The following is a 21,766-nucleotide window of genomic DNA, read 5'->3' as shown; positions in this document are numbered from 1 at the left end:
CATCTATTTAGGTTAGCATGCAATAACATTCATAAAAGTTTTAATGTTTCAATTTGAGAAAATGGAAGAGGAAAAAGACATTAACTTTTTTTGTTTCATTTTGAGTGGGTGAAAATATACACTCCAAAAAAATTTGTTTCATTGGAGAAAGCTTGTATATATTGCTTTCTTCTTCTTTGATGTGTTTCCTCTTTTCTTTTTACTTTTTTTTTTCTCTATTGTTAACAATAAATAAATAAATGTAAAAATACAACTACAAAATGACACAATATGAACTCGAACCCAACTTGCCTACTTAAATCAAGGGGATGAATTCCAACTCAACCAAATACACACTTATGTTACTTTCTTACACGCTCAACTATATAAATAATACCTATAATATTAATATCCATAATATACACGTAAAAAATTTCGAAGCCCATAAATATTGGGGGCCTTGTGCTGTGGTGCCACACCCTCAAGGTGCCTGCTGAGGAGATGAAGATGGTGGCGTGGCTTAAGGAGATGAAGATGGAGGCGTGCAGATAGAGATGAGAGAAAGAGATAGGGTTAAAGCTGAACACTTGAATATATATATATATATATATTTAAATAACTAACGAGGGATCCATTAAATATATTGATTACACACATAAATCACAAGAGAACATGTCACTTCAGTGGTTTGGATTGATTTGGTTCAGGTGAATCGGTGGTTCGGCAATACTCAAACTGCAAGTTAGACCGAATTGACTGAGTCTAATTTATCATTGTAAACAATAAAATAAAATAAAAAAACCAAATTGACCGATTTGGTCCAATCTGATTCGGTTAATTTCACCAATTTACAATTTATAATGCCTAGCCCTAGTCTTGTCTAAACCACCAAACGTGTGGCTCGATTTGTGGCTTGGATTTGCATGCATTATGTATACTTGATTTAAAAGAATGCTTTTACTTTCAAAATTAAACATATTTATATTTTCTTTATTTGTAATGAAGTTGTTAATTTCTGTTTTCTTCTCCTTAGCAATATGTAATTTTTTAAAGTATAAAAAATTGTTAAAGAATATATATATATATATATATATATATAAATTAGTAACTTACATTATGAAAAGGTAGTGTTACGAGTGTAATTCAAATTATTACAAGAAATAATATATCCGACACCATAATGAATGTAATAGAAAGGATACATGATAAGATCATTACAAAACTAAAAGAGAGAAATTTTTTTTTTTTTTTTGAATTGTAAAAAGATATCGAAATCATCATGGTTTGGAATCAAAAAAAGAAAGTAGAGAGAGCATATAAATGTTTGTAAGTTATAAAAGTTGTCTCATGAGTTACGATATCTCTCATTATTAAGCTAGCAAAGAAAACTTTGACCCAAAAAAAAAAGCTAGCAAAGAAATAAAAATATATATATTGACCAAAAAAATAAATAAAAATATATGGCGAGTAAAAAATTGGTGGTGGTGGTGGTGGTGGGTCAGTGGTTGTTCAGTAATCAGTAGGGCCGGGAAAATTCCATCCAACGGTTCTCTCCCCATCTAACGGCTCTATTTTTCAAATTCGCCATCCCGCCCGCCCGTCCGCATCTCACTATTTCAAATGGCGTTTGCTATTCGCGCGACTAGCCTGACACGTGGTTTTGGGGTTCTCAAGGGAGCTGAAGCATTTTTGTTAATTACCGTTTCTACCCTTGTGCATATCGGATAACACCAGACAGATATTCATCAAAAGAAAGTGACAAAGGCAAAAGAGGAATATTTGTACAGATTCTTAGCTAAAAACCCATCTCATCCCTTGACTTCTGTTCTTGATGTTTGGGCATTTTCTGTGAATTTTTGACATTATAATGAGACATAGAAACTCTTTTGGGCTTGTTTTTTTGTTTTTGGCTTTTGTTTCCTCTGCAAACTATCTCTATGTCTCTGGATTTTTCTGCATGAAAGTAATTTTTTGATGAATGCATCACCTTTTTCATGGAGTTTTGCTATGCATTATTTTGTTGACAGAGAGGGGGGTAAAAAGGGGAAATAGAAAATAAACAGAGAGTGGGAGCTCAGTCGCTTTTAGTGGAATGGCAAAACATACTCATTTCAAATTCTCTGTCCTTTTCTCTCTCTCTCTCTCTCTCTGGATTAAATTAAATGGTTAGATAGATGAAATCCCCAACGGCTAAAGCCACAGAGAAACCATTTTGAAATTGTCTCGAGCAAAGACAAAGGACCACCATCACCATGTCTTCCCCTCAGCCTCATCTCTTCTAATATAATTCAAAACCCCACCTTTCCTTGTCTTGCCGTTTCTCTTTAGGATTTTCATCCAATATTGGGTTTCTTCTTGTGTGATTTGATTTACCCAGATTAGATTAGATTAAATTTTCAATCTTTCGACATCAAACATCAATTTCTGTTCTCTGTTGGTTGAGTTTAGGCTTGAACCCCACATACCCACAAGCTTATTCTCCATGGGTACTTGTTTTAGCAAGAAGAAGAGGAGCTCCTCTCCTCTTCCTCTTCCTCCTCCTCCTGCTACTGGTTATGGCTATGTAGTGGGTGAAGATCCAAATGATAACAAGAACAAGCCCAAATCGGTTTCGGTAGTACCAGAGCCAGGTCGGGTTGAAATGAAGGCGAAGAAGCCGGAACGAAAACAAGAACAAATTGAAGAAGAAGAAGAAGATCAAGAAACCCAAGTCCAAGTGAAGAAGGAGGTATTCATCATCAAACACCGCAAGAGCCACGACAGTAGAGGAGACAGAGATTGCGGAAAAAGCTCACTTCCCCAAAATCAAATCCAACAACAACCATCAGTATCAGATGGGGGGGCTGATGTTGCTGCTGCCTCTGCTTCTGCTTCTCCTCCTACACCTCAGATTGCTAATAGTTCCACCAAGACTGGTACTTGCAATGAATTAGCGGATGACGTTGACAAGGTTGTGAAGCGGGTGAGGACACAGAGCTGCAACAAAGAAGAACTGGACGCCATTCTTCTACAGTGTGGAAGGCTCAGCCGCAGCAACTCATCTGGGCACAATCGAAGGTATTCTGGTTCGAAGAGGAGCTATGACTTTGATGCTGTAGATGGTCATGTCAATGTCAATGAAATTTGTCATGAGGATGCTGATGCTGATGGGATGTCTGCAGCGGACAAAATCCATCGCCACCGCCAGTCCTCGAGGTCAAGGCCTTCTTCTCCTTCTTCTCAAGGGAGGAGGAGGAGGAGAACTCCAAGCAGAGAAAGAAACCAGCAGCAGCAGCAGCGATCCAGCAGCAGAGAGAGACGAACTAGTCGATCCCCGAGCAAGCGCTCATCTTCCCAACAAAACCCCTCTGCTTCTTCTTCTTCTAATGCTAATGCAAATGCCAATGGGAATAACAGGCCAGGAAAGATGGTTTCGGTCCCTGCCGCCGCCATTTCTTCTGTGGCGACGATGGAGAAGACAACCCACATTAACAATGGAGAATCTGCAGCTACCATCAAGCGGGTTTCGGTGAAGAGAAATGTTGGATCTCCCCGTGCTCAGTCTCCTGCTAGAGCAAATGCTAGAGGGGCTCCCAATGAGGGTCAGCAGCTGCAACAACAACCTTCACTTAGCCGTAGCTCCTCAAGAAAAGCAGAGCAATCGCCCTACAGAAGGAACCCATTGGCTGAGATCGATCCTAACTCCCTTGCCTATCCACAAGCGCATACCAACAACAGAACCAAAAGGGAAATCCAGACTGAAGAGGACATTCCTGTCAAGGAACCCACCAGTCTAATGAATCCGGTAAGCTTAACTTCTAGTCATTTCCTCCATTATCTTTTCCACTGTATTATATGCAAACGTCTCTACCATTATCATAAATCTAAAGTATATTAGACTAAATGAGAGAGAAGAATAGGAAGGGAGAGTTTGAGAGAGGTTTCAATTGTATCGGTTATTCATCATTATGTTTATATCATAGAATTTAGATAATTAAGCTGACTTAGGATTTATTAGGATTTACTAATCTGCTAGCCTCTTATACTATTAAGATTACTATGAACTTGCTTTCTCAAATTTAGTTTGATTAATCATCTTGCAGGTGCCAATGCAAAAACCGAATCTCGAAATTAACAATAACAGAACTGTTCCCCATGGTGTTAACTACATAACCAGCGGCACAAGTACAATGGACAGCAACAAGGCTATGAGTGCAAACTGCTCATCAAAGGAAAGGCAGCAGAATGTTCCAGCGGAAGAGGCTAAGGGACAGCCACAAGTGAAACCCCAAACATTAACAAGAAGCAGGTCCTCTAGGCGATCCAGAGACCTAGACTTCGATCCTGAAACAGCTACCCTTTCGAATCCTGCTGCGCCGTCTTTATATACTTCATTATTGCTCCAAGACATACATAATTTCCACCAGCAGAACACCCCTAATGTAGTCTCAGTCCCTCCATGTGTAACCAAGGCTTGCTCCATCCTAGAAGCAGTTGCCGACCTCAACTCTGCAACGAAAAGCAACCCTACAGATCAAATAAACAAGAAAACTACTCCTGGTTCCGGCTACAATTGTTCACTGAATGCTAATTATAATGTTGTTGGGAAGAGCACAGCAGGTCAGCCCAAAGACCCTTTTGTGGAGTCTGAGGTCGTTGTCAATGATGATCTAATGGAACCAAGCTTCCACAAGTATGTGACAGTGAGAAGGGGCACTGGTGCATTGGAAGGAGGGGGCCTACTAGATATGGAGGACCAAGAATCTTCTGGCAGCAACAGCTTTGTGAGTGGCACTTCTCATTCTCAACAGCATCACTGGGGCTTGTCTTCTTCTTCGTGGGAACCGAATTCAGCTGATTCCACCGATAGCTGGACCTCAAGATCCAACACCAGAGAGGAGGGTCCCAATCACAGAATAACTCCGCTGAGTTTAGATGTGGATGAAGCTGCCAGAAGGAGATTGAGTGGAAGAAAGAGAGACTCTGATGACCATAACCAGCGGAGCGGTGGGATTGGACGTGGCAGGCTCGCTGCAACTAACACTAAAGGGCTTCACACAATTCAAGGTGTTGCAGCTGCAGCATCCATGTAAATGTAGTGAAAGGCTTTTTTACTATTCATTCAGATTTGTACCTTTCAATTTAAGGAACTCTCTAGATTCCATTGTTGTTGGCAGTTGCATACTTGCAACGTTTTTAAAATTGAAGCCCTCATCAGTTTCTTATTTTCCTTTAAATCATTCTTCTTTCATTCCTTCTTAGTTCTTACACTATAATTTATAACTCTCCTTAACAATTTCTGTTATGTGTTGGGGGGATTTACTTAAACGTCCCATATGGATCAAATTAGCTTGCTTGCCACTCTGAAAATGGGATTTATAAAGTGATACCAGACTTTATGATGGGATTCTATAGCTGCTTTGAGGTTCAAATTCTTATGATTTCTATGTTTGAGAGGTTGATTTAGGGGTTCAATGCTTCATTTCTGACTTTTACTTCCTCTGCCTTTTATTTTGGTTTTGAATGGGCTTGGCTTGGGGTTGCTTAGTTAATAGGTTTGTTCAAATTCAGAATGGATACCTCATTTTCTCATAAATGTTAAGGCATTATGGATTGGGTTGGTTTATGGTAACAAGCTCATTTCTGCATAATGAACTTGGGGTGCTGGGTTTTTTCTTTTCTGGATTACTTTTTCTCACTGTGATGGTCAGAATGCAACCCTCTGTGCCTAGCCCTCCTCCCTCTTTCTTTGTAAAAAAACAACAACAAAATAAAAGAAAAAAAATAAAATCAAAATATGTCAGTCATGTGCTTGATGATTTGGATGATGTGATATGGCTGGATGGAGTGTGAGAAATTTAGGGTATTTATTTGCAGGCATAGTCAGTACAGCAGGTAATTCAAATTTCTTCCATAAGGTCCTGCAGTTGCATTTGTGCAGAATGGAAGGCTGATTTGCTGCAGAGATGCTTATACAGTTTCACTTAAATGCCGGGATCAGGCAGGCAAGCTTCTAATCCATCGGATATAAGCGATATTGGGGGAGGGTGATTCAAGAAACAAGACCTCAGTGCAGGGTAAACGCTCTTAACCGTTTAAGCTACAACCCTTGCATATCAACTTTCTTATTGTTGCAGCTACTTTGTAAATCATCAGGAGGCAACAGGTCATTCTGTACTTGCTTATATGCCTTCAGGGGCAGCTGGTTATGACAACATAGTGATATTTGTTCAATTGGCTAGCTAAGGGTGCAATTACTCGTTCCAGTCATCTTAGTTTCTTCTGCAATTTTCCAGTCTTTATCTTAATAGACACTTTATGACAAAGAGACTGGAGGCCTTAAGAAGAAGGAAATTTTATCCCCATAAAAAAGTTTAGGTTCTTAAACTGAAGGTGGTCTCAAATTTGCCATGTAAGAATGGAGCAACTCGAACAGTTTACTCAACAAGTTATGTACTTAAACTAGAAAGTTGTATGTGCAGCATGCATGACAACACTCTCTTTTAATTTGTCATCCCCAACCAATCATGTCCCACCACGTGTAATAACTTTTCACGTGTCATAGCATGATTGGTTGGAAATGACAAAAAAGTGCTATTCCAGTGACATACAAGTTCTTCTCTTATAAAAGGGTACGGCAAATTGATTTGGTCTCACGTATTTTTCCTCTAATCATAAATTCATATTTTAAATTAAAATTATACAAATTTTAAATAAACTCAATCCTAGACATGTATTTATAAAAAAACCCAAGCACTATTTAAACATATAAAAATCAAAATCAACAATTGTATATTTTGTGGGTGTGTTTATAAATGGATTTTGAGTGTATGTAATGATGGGTTTTAGATGTATTTATGAAGTGTTTTGGGTGTTGGGTTTTTTTATAATCAGCCCCCATTTTGGGTGTTTTTAAACTCCCTTAAAATTAATCTAGTCTTAATTTTCAAATTCCAAATTAAAAGCTAGGCGTGGATCATGATTCTATTTATTTATTTTTTAAAAAAATTAATCTAGTCTTATGTGCAAAGGGATGGTGTATTGGATCATGATTCTAAATTTTGGAGGTTTTGCAAAGGATTTATAGTTCAAATGGTTAAGCATATTTATCTATGCACCTAAGGTCCTATATCCAAATTCCCACTCTCCTAATATCACCTCTTTCTTTTTTAAAGAATTTTTTTTTAGCAATACTTGGTTAGAGAGAGAGAGAGAGAGAGAGGAGGGGGGAGGGGGTGTTGTAGGTTGCATACATATTCTTGCTTCACTTAACATAATACATGGTGATAGCTTGTTCACTCTCACAAGAAAAAGTCTATATATTACGAGAATAATGTTATTTTGCTATTTTCATCAATCACATTCTGTTATGTGTGATAAAAATTTCACTTAATGGAACATGATCAAATTTTGGGTGAGAAACTCCCTATAATAAAATAGTGTCATCCCATTCTAGTTCTTCTCCACTTTCGCGTATGCAAAACTCAATGGAGCAAATGTAACAACAAAGACCAAACAAGTGTACGTGCGACCAATTGATTTTGAGAAATGGTCCAAGTGGAGTTCAGCCCACCGTCGTATTTGCCACGATCCATGATTTTTCAAAAAGTAAAAAAGTAAGTAAATTTCAAGGCAAAAAAGATCAAGTGAAAAGTCCAATCAGATGGACCAATAATAACCATTATGAATTAAATTTGAATCGAATGGAGTCCACCGTCATCCTTGCCATGAGTCAATGTCTATATATAACCATGATGATGATTCAGAACTTTCACCCTAGAAAATCCCACAGAATCACTCGCTTTCAACTTTATAAGGCTTTTGTGAGGGCTTAGGAATCAAACATTTGGCACATTTAGGTCTTCCCAAATAACTTGATGTCATTAACCCATTTTCATCCTGCCAAAGAGACGGATCAAAGGAAGGGTCTCTACTTTTCTCAACTTAATCATATACATTGCGTTGTCGTATTACAAAAGACGTCAATGAAACCACATACTTATAAGTTATATATCGTATTTTATTTTATCAAATTTCCAACATAATATTTTTACAATCTTTAACAAATGCGCATTACCTTAATGAAAAGTCTGATTTGCACTTGAGCACAAGTTTTGAAAGCAAACATAACCCACAATTAATGTATCATTGAACAAAAACCTCACATGCTTAGAATAATCAAGCAAATCAAACAAACAAACAAAAAAAAACTACAAACTTCCATTTCCTCTGACAAAAAGAAAGAAATATTATATTTCCTTCTTGTAAAACTATTATTTCTGGGAACTAGGGTTTATATATATATATATATATATAATATGTCATCAGAGTGACTCGTGAGCAGCAACAGTCCAGCCAAGAAGTTCAGGTTTTCGAAACTATCTGCGAGGAGCAGCTGTGGACAAGGGCTTTAATATCAACACGTGTGTTTAGTTTCATGGAAACTTCCATCAGATCCACCGTCAAAACAGTGCCAAGAAAAATCCCAAGACCTACTTAGGACACTTCATTCATTCAATACCTTAATTATCTCAGGCTCAGCTCAGACGATCCCCACCTCATCAGATCTTCGTGTCTTATTTTGGCCAGTCAATCATAGACCAACACACGTGTCTCAGATATCACGATTCTAAAAAGAGTTATTTTTTCCTATTTTTAGTGTCATTTTATTATTATTATTATTATAGCTAGAATAGAATATTGGGTAAAGTATTTCATACTTTATTGGTTTCTTCGAAACATGAGCAAACAATAAGTGATCATAATAAGACACCAGCAAGCAAGTGAATATCTTGGATCAGCGACTCAACTTTGTTTTGTTACAATGTTAATAACGAGTTACTTTAACTTAACTAAAAGTAGGAAATTTAAAAGGAGAAATTGACAATTCCCCTCTTTGGCAATTAAGCACGGAATTTATTAAATGACGTGAGAAAAAATCGTGAAAATTAGGGCATCAAATTCCCGAGTTTAATTTTCACCAAAATAGACGTCATTTCACAATTTCTATAATGTCATTTACAAAATTTGAAATACATAAATCCAAACACTGAAATCTTTAATTGACAGAAATTTAAATTATGGAAATCTAAATTCCGTCATTTTATAATTCTATGTAATTTTCAATTCCTTGATCCAAACAGAGGGTAATTTTTTTAAAACTATTCATTAAAAACTCCCTTATTACAGAGTACACTCCAAAGTGAAATAGTTGACATATATTGATCAAATACGTTTTAATTTTTTCAATATAATTGTTGTTGATTTGGTTAGCCATAATTTTGTGCGTATGTCGAAATTTATACCACGTTGTTTGGGAGCTTAAGCTTTTTGTTCTTTCCTTCTTTTGATAGGGAGCTTAAGTGTTTGTAGGTTTAGGGTTTGGTATTTAAGGCTTGTGGTGAAAATATAATTAAATGAAAGTTTAAAATGACATAGCCATAGACATGCGTTTCCTTTTTTGAAGAAATGGAATTCTATTGAACCAAACAAACGGTTACAAGTCCGATATGCAAATAGTGGCATCGTTAAAACTTTTCCATATACAACCCAATGGGACAAACCCAAGTTGGAAAAAAATACAACACATACCATTACAAAGCCAATCACACACTCCTATTCTAAAAGGAAGAACACCAACACACAAATTGCTGGCGTGATGCCATCCCCAACAAACCAGACTGAAAAACACCACCGTGGCATCCACAATAGACATGCATTTCTTGTATTTGGGAAAACTGGATTCCTATTAGAATCCCTAATCACAAATGTTGAAGTAGCTAATCCATCGATATTAAATTTTAAAAAAAATTCATCAAAATCAAGTTCAAGAAAAATACAAAATTTCTAGGAGGTAATATTGGACGGGGAAGCTTATGTCGATAAAGAAAAATCTAATTGAATCAGACATTTTAATAGAATTAAAATATAAAATAATATGAATGATAAAGAAAAAATATGATAAAGTTAGATTGGATACGATTTGATTGAAATTCCACGGTGTGACAATCATACTAAAAAAATTCTCCAAATAAAGGTGTTGAACGTTTAATATAAAGATCTAATTCAATCTGCAAAAATCATCAAAACTGATCAAGGATTGGATTTGGAGAGCGGTAATCTAATGAATATTTAAATAATTAACTCTGAATATAATTTGTCATTTTTACTCATCACAGAATGTCATTTATCTCTATTTTGTTGAAGGTGGATTTCATGTTTTTTTTAAAAAAAAAATTTATAATATATGTTCAGAGTGATGTTATTTCCGGCATCTAGTCTTATTTATCGACTCACCCTATATTTCCATCCTAGTAAAATTGAAGAAAGAAAAATCATCAATCACTTTAATGGTAAACACTCTTCTCACCTCCCTTCCTTAAGGATTACCAGCCCACTCTCTCTTCCACCATGTTTTGTTTCTTCCATAAACCCTAAAGCCATTTTCACATCAAAATTTCCATGTTTTTTATCATTCAATTTTGATCAAAGAATTGATGGCTATATATAGAATAGGGTTGAATACTTTTTTTGGGACATTTTAGAAAAAGCAAAAGGAGAGAGAAAAATTTTAAAAGAAGCAAAATGGACAAAATATTTATTTTAAATTCAAACTTTTTTTCAAAAGTGAAATTTTTATGTCTAAAACCTAAAACCTTACTTTTTGGTCATTGTTTCTCAAAGTTTACAATTTATATACATTCAGTTATCTTTGGTTAAGTTTTATTTTTATTTTTTTAGGAAGCATTTTCAGTTTTCTTCCTCTGACTCACAAATTAGGGTATATTGTGTTATTAGGGTTTAATAAATTGGGGCAAAATCTTGGCTTGAAATCAAAATTGTGAGGTATAAGGAAAATAAAAAAATCAAACCAAATTAAAATGAAATCAACAACTTACCAATATATTTTGGTGCTCTACCACCTTGATTACGTCTCCTTGCCATCCAAAGTCACAATATGGTTCTCACTCAATCAATTTAGGCTTCAATATAACATCCAATCCGTGACATTATACCTCACAATTTCGATTTCAACCCAAGATTTTTCCCAATTTGTTGAACCCTAATAGCACAATATATACTAGCTCATTGAGTTAGAGGAAGAAATTGAACGTGCTTCTATAAATTAAATAAATAAATAAATAAAAATAAAAACTGCACTTGATAACGGAAATGTCTTTAAATTGTAAACTTTGGGAAACATATTGCTCAATTTGGCTAAATTTTTCTCAATGACCAAATTGAATTTTCTTATATAACACAGTGACCAAAAAGGTATTTAACCTTATAGAATATATAGATTTTATGCTCACTAATGAATGGAAGATCACATATAGATGGATCAGAACCAGTTTTGAGAGGCTAATTGAGAATTGTAATTAATAACTTGTTTCCTCAAATGTTGTATGTGGGAGCCAAGGGGGAGACTCTTGTCCGCTAAAAACTTGGTAGAATCCATCCAATAGTGACAAAGCACAAGATTATGTGGTGTTTACAGATTATAACCTGCCACATCAAACACCAGCCAACAGAAAATTAATCAATTAGATCAATGATATTTGTTCCACCGTGGTTGGCTGATCAAGACTCACCTTTAAAGAAAACTGTGAAATTGCTTTAAGTTACCTTTTGACAATGAAGGATTGAATGATATGGGAGATGAAGACAACATGATTAGCATTAAACAAACAAATTAGCAAGGGCCTAAGTGGTTAAGAGTTTCAATACCAGATATCCTAAGTTCAATTCCCCGCTTTATCAATATCGCTTGTATATCAAAAAGATAAAAAAGCCGAAAGACGCTTTTTTTTTCACAAACCTTAATAAGTTTTACCAAAAGAAGGCCATCTTCTAGCCATTACGTTTTTAGAGGACAAAAGCAAACCGTCGTGGAGCTAGCAATGCCATTATTCACCAAGGACAATTATGGCAGCACCAACTGTCCACATGAGCCCATTCTCTCTCCCATAAACCCAACACCAACACCCTGTTATGTTATTACCAAAGCTCATCAATTTCTTCTCTCTTCACTCACCTGTTACCTCCATGGAATTTACGCCCACCACCTTTTCGACCAAATTCCCCACCCAAACATTGTTGCCTCCTCCAACCCAATTCGCCAATTGCATTCTGAATTTTGGATTGAGAATACAATGGTTGTAATTGAAAAGCAAAAGGGTAATTTTGAAAGAACTTATTGAAGAAACAATAGGTCTGTTTGTTTGATGTTTTCACTCAGAATTCGGTTAAGAAACAAACAACTAGAGTTAAGTGTGAAACACAAGTGTGGCAGTTTAAGACATGACAAACAAACCTAGAACCGAAACTTAAAAACAAACACAAGTAGAACTGAAAAAAAGAGAAACAAAACTAAAACCTCTTGAAACTTAAAACAAGTGATGATTAATTTTTACCAACCAAAAAAGAAAGTAAAATAAGTTTTAGGTAACAAAAAACAAAAACAAAAACCTCTAAAAGCTAAAGGGCTAAGTGAAATATGAATCAAGTATTTGTTTTTTTTTTCCCGTGGTACATACGCGTATTTACCAAGTATGGTATAACAAGAATGTATTTTTCCTTATATGTTTGGTATTAGGTTTATTATTAATTCCAATTTCTTGCATAGCAAGAGAGGCCAAAGCAAGAGTTTATAAACAAGTGGAACACATGTGGGCAAGGGCATAGCAAAATATGACCCAGATGCGCACACAGACAGCCTAAGCCTATCAAGCGAGAAAGGGAAAGCGCCAAAGCCAGAGAGAGAGAGAGAGAGAGAGACAGAGAGAGAGAGAGAGAGAACAAAAGGGCGGATGGGTTTGATTGCAAAGGCCAAGAGCAACAGCAGCAGCAGCAGCAGCAGTGAAAATTGGGGTATGGATTTGCTTCTAGTCTTCTTTCCAGAAGACAACGGCACAGCCATTGTTGACAAAAGCAACAAGCTTTTATCTTCTTCATCGTCCTCTTCCCCATCTCCTTCCTCTTCTTCTTCTTCATCATCATCAAAAACATGCACAATTTTCAGACGAACCAATTCCAATAATCTCCTTCTGTCAAAAGCCCAATCCACAATTTCCATCTGTGCCCTTTTGGTCTTCATCACCCTCCTCCTCTTCACCCTCTCAACCTTTGAACCCACAACCAAGCCTCACCCACTCATCATAACAGCCTCCAGAAGATTTCTCTCCCAAAAATCTCCACCCACCACCAGAACAGACCCCAAATTACTCAATAAACCCAATGCCGCCACAAACCCAAATCACAGCTTCCTTCTCTCTTCCTCTTGGTTTGGCAAAATGTGGAAGCAAAAACAAACCAACCCAAATCTTGCTTCTCGCCGCCACCAATTTGCTCTGCAAAAAATGGGCACTCTGTACAGGCGCGGCACGAGAGCCATGGCGGATCTTGTGGTGGGCCATGTCCAAGAGGACGTCACCGAAGACGACCTCCGCTTGTTTCTGAGGCTCCTGCACAGGTCCGGCCTCACATCCAAAGCTGACGTGGCGCTCATCTTTGCTTCTTCTTCTTCGAGATTTGGCTCTGTAATTGCAGAGGAGGATGACTCGTTTTTCAAGCTCATTAAGCATTACAGGGAGCTGAACAGGACGAGTCGAAAACCCAGTTCGGGTTTCGACGTGGCTCAGTTTCTGAAGTCCGGGAAGAAGCAAATTGAGGAGCCTCTGTGGGGGAAGAAGAGGGCCAACTCGGAAGCTGAGGCTGGGTTGACTCAGTTGAGTTACGGCTCGGTTGTCGGGTTCGAGGCGGGTGAGCTTGACCCGGAGAACTCGCTTTCCGGGTTTCTAGACCACGTGGTGCCTATGAGTCTACGAAGGTGGGCTTGTTACCCGATGCTTCTCGGCCGAGTTAGAAGAAATTTCAAGCATATTATGTTAGTCGACGTCCAAAACTCGGTTGTACTCGGCGACCCACTCTGGCGAGTCAGGCACCATAGCCCCGAGTCGGTTCTATTATTCACAATGCCACCTGGTAAGCATGGAAAGAAAAACTCCGAGTCAACTCCGTCCCACGGCCCCGTTAACTCGGTGATTATCACCGGCGGAGCTCGGGGAATCCGCCGGCTGTCGAACACCGTGTTGACAGAAATCGTTCGGGCTACTATGCAGCACAAGAGGAAGAACTCAGTCACCGAGTCAGGAATTTTGAGTCAACTTGTTGCCAACGCGTTCGTGGCGAAGAACATAAATTTGATCACGTCTACTGAGTCAATTCCGGACCCGAGTTCACTCGGCGCGGCAACTGAGTTGTCGGGGCACACTACAATCCAACGTGGTAATAGTAACGCTTTTGACCTAAATTCTATTATTATGAAGCAAATTTGTTTATCAGAAATAGATTCTTCTGTCTATAGGGATTGTTAGGAAACAATAAAACAAGTTAGGGGAAAAAAGAATAGAAATCTTTATTAAGATATTGTCCAAAAAATTCTTGTTTTTTCTTTTGTTAATTTCTTCCCTCCATCCATGGCTCCAAGTTTTGTTGTTACTTGTTTATAATATTGATTTAGCAATAAATTCAATTCTTGTCTATTTTTACTTTTGTATGGTAATTTTTTTTCTAGTAGCGGCAAGAATTTTGGTAGGTAGAGCACAATTCAAGCAAATACAATCAAATAGTAATTAGAGGGTCCAAGGGAGAAACACTTACACTTCCTGGTCAATCACGATATGTCATGCGTGATAACTTTTTCACGTGGCAGACTGTGATTTAAATAAGAAAACAACACTATTCTCTTTTCATATAAATTTTTATGGGTCCAAAGGGGGTTAAAACTTCTATTAGGTCAAAAATGAAATTGACAAAAATAGAGTCAAGTCAACTAGGAGACTTGGTGGGAAAAAAAAGAAGCTAAGAAACTTAGTGCTAGAATGATGGGATTTTGGCAGCTAAGCTCTAGCTATTTGAAGGAAACTTTTTTGAATAAAAATGGGTAAAAGACCGAACTTTTAATGCAAGATTGATGGGGGTTTTAGCACCAATGCAGCTAAGCTGTAGCAAATCCCTTGTTTTATCAAGCAACCCTGTTTTGTTTTATAATGATTAATGCAAAAAACTAAGAGGAAATATTGGTGTAAGTGGGCCCATACCCCCCATTACATGATCAACTACCATCCTCATGCTTTGCCTAGCTGGGCACATGAATAAATCCCTTTGCAAAGAGATCTCAAAATGGTGAAAGCAATGAAAGCAAAAAGCCAAAGCCAAAAAAGGCCAAAAGCTTGAGTTACTTGAAAATGGCCACATGTTTCTTTTTTTCTTTTTAGATACAAACAATATTAGAAGATGAGATATTCACATACAAGACCACAAGTAGATCGATAATTATCGTTAATCACTTGAGTTATAAGTTCATTACGAAAATAATAAAACGTTAAGACTTTTGAGTATATATTAATCACTTGAGCTACAAACTTGTTGCGAAAAAGATGAAGTGGTTTTTTGGTTGGGAAAAACAGTGGGGTGTTGATTGTGCGTGCTTGTGTTCATGGGAGGAATGTGAGGCAACTACGCGTAGGGTTAATAGGAGCATTGATGAGGAGCCATGTGCTTGTGATCTTTTCCATCCGTATTGATTTTAAATATTTCCCTGCTTTTTTCAAGCACCAAAGCCACAAAGCCTGAAAAACGTGTAATTGTTTAAGGGACTTTACTTTTCACTTTTGCCAGCCTTACAGTTTACTGTGCTTCCAACCAAACAACCCCTTATTTACTTCGTCTTGGTATCCAAGCTCATGTCATGATAACAGCATGTTTCTCGAAATAGTTAGCTAACAAAAGCAGTTGACATTAAATTTTGGATTCTCAACTGTTTTGCCAAAAACTTTCTACAATAGCTAAGATTTTGGTACTTGATAATGAGTTATTGATTCTTCCCTAATTTAATCTAATTGTTGATTTTTCGGATATTAAATTACCGCATATGGTAAAGTCGGAATTAGAATAATTCAAATACAGAAACATGCTAAAAAAAATTCTAGGATATTCAAAAACTCACCAAATTGAGGTTTTGCATTTGTTGAATGAAAAAAGGGGGGTTTTACATATCATTTACTTTCATGGGTTTAACTTCTTAACAAATTATAATAACTATAACATTCTCCTACATTTATTTTCCAAATAATAAAATGAATGAGAATGTTTTCTAGAATATTTTCAGAATTTAAAACAAGAAAATAGATTAATTAAAACATCTTTACTTATTTTTATGAAAATGTTTCATGAGAATGAAAACAACTTTTTCTGTTTTCTATAAGTACACATGAACTTGTTTTCATTTTATGAAAACATTCTCAATGTTTTCTGTTTTTTGAACATGTTTTTACCTCATTTTTATTTTCTGAAAATGAAAACAACTTAAAACATTACAGGGCCTTGTATTCCCAGTGAATGCTGCACGTCACTAAAACAAATATTATTTTCTTAACAAAAAATACTTTCATTTCAGGGTTAATGAGATTGTAAGAAAAGTGTCTGGCTGTTTGCTACTCCCCATGCTGATCTTTTTTATATAAAAAAATTATTTTTTTTATTCTCACATTTCAAAGGCTCACATATTAAATACTCTTTGTTTGACTTTCTCTTTTCCATTGATGGCATTCTGGTGAGAGAGAGAGAGAGAGTGAGTCAGTGAGACAACCTTAAGGGACCCATTTATAGGTAAGAGATTGGCTGGTGTAGATCATGGCCCAAACTACATTGAACACATTGATCCAAAAATAAATATAAATAAAATAAATTGAAAAAAGAATTTTATTTACACCTGCTAATTAGATCCAAAACCCAAAAACCAAGAACTCTTCATTTTCTTTATAAAAAAAATTAGAGACAGTATTGAAACCTCTCCAAAATTCATATAAATTTTTTTTTTTGGCCAAAGTTAGGAAGAAGGAGTGGAGTTTTTTTGCGCACACACACACTGCCAAAGCGCTATAAGATTCGAGTTTAAGAGTAAAACAAATAATATGCAAATGAAGACATTCTCCACTAGAATAGACTCCGTTAGCTCAAAATTCATCACTCAAAGTGAGTGAGATTTTCACCTTGATAAACCCAAATGATATTAACTAATTATGGCTTTAGATTGCAAATGTGCAACAACAGTACTTACTTTACTTCCTGACGAGTCAGGACTCAGGAGGAGCTTTCTCATAACTGGTGAGGGACTCGGGAAGGGTTTCTGTCTCCTTGCCGTTGACGCAACATTTGTTCATTTACATAAAATAATAAAAATCGTGGGATCCATTACTTTTACCATATTGAGTACTTATTAATGATATAATTCCTTAATTAATATCATGCTTGCTTGTTAGTGTCACACCAAATGTTAGAATTATTCAGTTCGGAACTTCACGTCCAGGTTGATATAGGCAGCAACTAATCATTTGTTATTTTTTGTCTTCAATTATTTTCTCAAATTTCTTCATTTCTTTCTTTTGAAAATATTTTATTTAAAGTAATTAATACTTTTTATATTAACAGAGTGTATCGGGTGACAAAATATGCACCCGACTTACTTTGTCTTATACATATTGAGATTACACAAAATAGTGAATAATTTTGGAGCTTTTTTCTTTTTGAGACGTAGGAGGAGCAGAAAATAAAACAAGCAAGTAGCTAGAAAACTTAAAAATAGCCAATGAATTCCTTGATCGGATTTAAATATCATTCTCTTCCACATCAACGAGAAAAATCCAATTCAGAAGACGTTGCATATGTTGTGTAGAATAATGAAACAAGCTTTGGCAAAACTTGAAAATCATACAACTTACATACACACAATGGCGGACTCCAGAATTTTTATAGGTGTAGGTTAAATAATTTTTTTTTAGAGGAGATATATTATTAGCCCTTTCCTCTTGAAACAAAAATGTAAATAAAATTTTATAAATCAAACAAAGGCACATTTCAAGCAAATATAACACAAAGAAGTACAAAATATAAATAAAATCCACTTTTTTTGAAGAATGAATAAATAGTTTTTCCTCTCTTTACTAGTCTATTATCATCATGTGACATGATATCCTAACAAGAAATACTAGACACCAAAAATCATATGTACTAATTAATAATTCAAGTTGCAAAAATAAAACATATATCAACAATCTCCAAAAGTTTTCACCCAAACCCTAAATCATAAAAACTTAACAACAACAATTAAAATTGGAAATTGAATATATATATAAAAAGAGAAAAACTTAACAAGATTGAAGAACCCACTGAAGATAGGTTTGTACAATTTTTTAGAGGAGGAGAGCTATTTCCTCTAGGCTCTCAAGGTTCAAATATGGCTTCTAATCAAATTTATATAGGTTCGAATTGATATTTATTATTTCCTATATGCTTCAGGAGAAGCGGGCTTATTTTAAATAGAAGGCTAAGCTATTATTTACTTTACTTAGATTGTGCTATCATTAGTTTATTATATTAGCAATAAAAAAAGAAAAACAATGCATGTGTGGGCTATATTTATTTGGTGCAGTGGGCTAAATATTTATCGGAGTAGAAATAAACTTATTAAATTTAAACTATATTTAATATTTTAGAAATCTTCCCCTAGGCCGGAGCCCACTCTAGCATAGGCATAAGTCCGTCCTTGCATACACACACATGTACGAAAATACTAGATAGTCCGACGAAGACATCACAACAACCTTGAACGTGTGTGGTATGGATTTTCAATGTAATAACAAAAACTTTCTTTTTATGCAAGTAATACTAAGGAGGTGAAATATCAGAATCTTCCGGGAAGAGAACATTATCCTTTTTTTTTAAGAGGTGAATAAGATGTGAGGAAAAGAATTAGAATTAGAATAAGTTGCGAGCTTGATCTCCATTGAAGTATGCATAACAGTACGAGTACATTCATCGTGCACTATGGCAGATTTTAATAAGAAACAAGTTAGATCCATTTCTATAGTGTATTTATATAAATTTGATTAAAATATTGCTTAATGGGGACATGATATATTTAATTATTTAGTGAAGAAGGTGAGATCGTTGTCCAAAATTTTCTCCTTTGCCTTGGATGCCCACCGACGAAGTGCTTCATGCATCCATCCATGGTAAAAGCCAAAGAAGCCACCGACACAAATCAATGGCCAAAATGCGTCACTTATACATCACTTAATATGCATGAGACAATTACCAGTCCTTTCTAATGTTCTTTTGTGGTGAGATGCTTCTTGGTGGACCATGATAACAGAGAAATATGCTCAATTTGACTCCACATAAGATTTGGATTTGGAAAATCATTATATTTAGAACCACTTATATATATATATATATATATGGAGCTTCAGTTGAGGGATCTCTCAAATTAGTTTATTTGAGGGACATTCTTGTAGGTCCAATCCATATTGTATTTTACTAATCCAAACGGTTTATTTTGTAGATAATCATTCAAAGATCATCTCTATAAAAAATCACTTGAATCTGATATCATTTGACCATTCAATCAATTATTAAAATTTTAGATTTTCAAACACTGTGTTCATTGATTTTGTAGAACACAATTGGATATCGAAACGGTTTCCAATTTGTCTAATTTTTTGCAAGGATGATTTATGAATGTAAGACTTAAAAAATGATTTGAATCGTTGAAATTTTTTTTATATGGGACCCTAAAAGGTGTCTCTCAATTGAAAGAGACTATATATATAATTGATGGCAAATTAGGTTAGAAGATAGGACAAAGACATTTTGAGTGGACTGTGTTGAGCAATTTTAGAGAATGAGAATTGGAGAACCCTCCAAACCTTGTTTTGTATATGAACACTGGCAAAAGGCTCCACCTTCTTTTTTTGACATTGACTTGGAAGATTTTATAAAAGTTCTATCCTTTTTGGTTTTTTCAATACTCCCATGTAACACATTTTCCTTCCCATGGAAAAGTTTCAACCACACTTCTAGTTCTTCCATTCCATCTTGAGCACTCATAATCATAGAGTACACTGCTTGGCTCGTGTCAATTCATCCTAAACAAGTAAAATGAGAAAACCATAAAAGTGAGAGAAAATGATGGAGAATTTCTCGATGATAATGAAACAAATTTACCCAATTAGATATATAACTAGAATATTCTAGAGTGTGGCGGCAATATATACTCTTTTACTCACATATGCTCATCACGTATTGTTCACGTGATGAAATGATTGATCTTTCATATCTACTTATCACGTATTGCTCATGTAATTAAGTGATTGTAAAACGAAACATAAATGTTATACCTATACCTATCACATGATTAAGTAATCTATATGAATATATCATATGAATGTATGTACATAGCCTAGGTACATACGCACAATACAATACATACGTGCCCCTACATACTCATCAACCCAACTTCTAGCTAAATTAATTTCACAAATTAATGACAAAGTGTGAGAGTGACGCACGCATGGACCAAAAAGAGATGGACCAGACCAGCATTAGAATATAGATAGGCCGAAAGCTTTGAAGCCGTACGTCGTTTCTTCTATTATCTGCACTCTGCATTTTATTTTATTTATGCCTTTAGCTTACGTGTGACATTAAAATAATCATAAAAATTAAATTATTATTCAATATCGAATGATGCAATTCTTTCCAAAATCCGAAGTGAAATTTTGGGTTTGAATTTTCAGACGGTCTTCTTAGGCGCGAGGGATTCCACATTAATGATGCAATTCTTTCAATATAGTTCCTAATGCAATCATGTTGAATGGTGTGGAAAAGTTTGACATTCAAGTTGGAATATTTCATTGCTTTGTTTTGATTGTATAATATTATTCAAGTGATTTGGTGTTGTCATTTGTTTCCACACATGGGTTTGTATGATGGGAATGTTTTACCAATCCATAACATATCAAGGATTTTATATAATTGTGAGATCTTGATTGACATGAGTCTACGTTTATAGATGTTTTGTTTATCGACATATTATAGTTACGTGTATATGAACGAGTACAAGTAAATTATTAAAGTCTATATACATCCGTGACTGATTATATAACGATATTATTTTTCCATTTTGAATGTTTTGATTCAGAAACTTATTTAAACTAACAAACTTATATTTTGGTCATTCATTATCACTTTTTCTTAGGTCTAGTGCCTAAAGCTCACATCATAACAAATTAGAAATTGGATGGATAATTTCCTTTATTCAAAGAGGAAAAAAAGGAACAAAAAACCCAACCAACCAAACACCGCCACCAACAACAAAAAAGAAGGCATTTTATCTTCCTATAATGCACACTTTTTCTTAGGTCTAGTGCCTAAGATCACATCACAACAAAGAATCCAAAAAAAGAAACTAATCACAAAAGAAAAAAAAAAAAGAAAAAAAGAAAAGATTCTTTGTCTTAATAATATGTGGTGGCACCATGGACTATGGAGTTATGGAGAATTGGCTAAATGGCAAGCAGCGCATGAAATGAAGAAGGTGGTGGTGCCATTATACACAGGAAAAGGACCAAACCGTCCCAATCTAGAAGAAGCAGTCCTGGTTTAGGGATAGAGGGGCATATATTCCCACGGGTCACTTATGAGCCTATCCTAAGTGGGTGTATTTTTCTTCTTCTTGCATGTGAAGCTTCAATGTACTTCATGTGAAGCCTGTCATTGTATTGTAGCCACCCAACACAAAAATTTAACCATAATTTATGGCAAGTTGCTTTCATTTGATGTAATAATGATTTCTTATTCTGTAATACCTAATATACGGATATGTAGTATAACTCGTTTACGTGTTATAATACGAGTGAATAACAATGTTAAGATTTCCCACTTACATTATAAGACGTGGATGAGT

The 21,766-nt window shown here is 35.6% G+C and overlaps 2 protein-coding genes across 2 annotated transcripts; both read left to right on the top strand.

The window, feature by feature from the left end:
* Positions 1 to 2,164: 2,164 nt before the first annotated feature.
* On the top strand, positions 2,165 to 5,195 carry LOC103322024 (uncharacterized). Its single transcript, XM_008223878.2, has 2 exons — positions 2,165 to 3,763; positions 4,062 to 5,195. The coding sequence occupies exons 1-2, from the start codon at positions 2,462 to 2,464 to the stop codon at positions 5,049 to 5,051; spliced, it is 2,292 nt and encodes a 763-aa protein (XP_008222100.2). The 5' UTR covers positions 2,165 to 2,461; the 3' UTR covers positions 5,052 to 5,195.
* Positions 5,196 to 12,547: 7,352 nt separating this feature from the next.
* On the top strand, positions 12,548 to 14,501 carry LOC103322025 (uncharacterized). Its single transcript, XM_008223879.3, has one exon. It carries the CDS (start codon positions 12,768 to 12,770, stop codon positions 14,331 to 14,333), a length of 1,566 nt encoding a protein of 521 aa, XP_008222101.2. The 5' UTR covers positions 12,548 to 12,767; the 3' UTR covers positions 14,334 to 14,501.
* The last annotated feature ends 7,265 nt before the right edge of the window (positions 14,502 to 21,766 follow it).

The sequence above is a fragment of the Prunus mume genome, linkage group LG8 (assembly GCF_029339155.1).
Source record: "Prunus mume cultivar Tortuosa linkage group LG8, ASM2933915v1, whole genome shotgun sequence".
NCBI classification, from domain to species: Eukaryota; Viridiplantae; Streptophyta; class Magnoliopsida; order Rosales; family Rosaceae; genus Prunus; species Prunus mume.
Note: the sequence above shows the minus strand (reverse complement) of the source record. Positions and strands in the feature narration are given on the sequence as shown.

Bases quoted from the DNA above. Each gene is read 5' to 3' on its own strand.
- LOC103322025 (XM_008223879.3), top strand. From the start codon at position 12,768: ATGGGTTTGATTGCAAAGGCCAAGAGCAACAGCAGCAGCAGCAGCAGC.
- LOC103322024 (XM_008223878.2), top strand. From the start codon at position 2,462: ATGGGTACTTGTTTTAGCAAGAAGAAGAGGAGCTCCTCTCCTCTTCCT. The intron at 3,764-4,061 runs GTAAGCTTAACT...ATCATCTTGCAG, and splicing joins CCACCAGTCTAATGAATCCG to GTGCCAATGCAAAAACCGAA.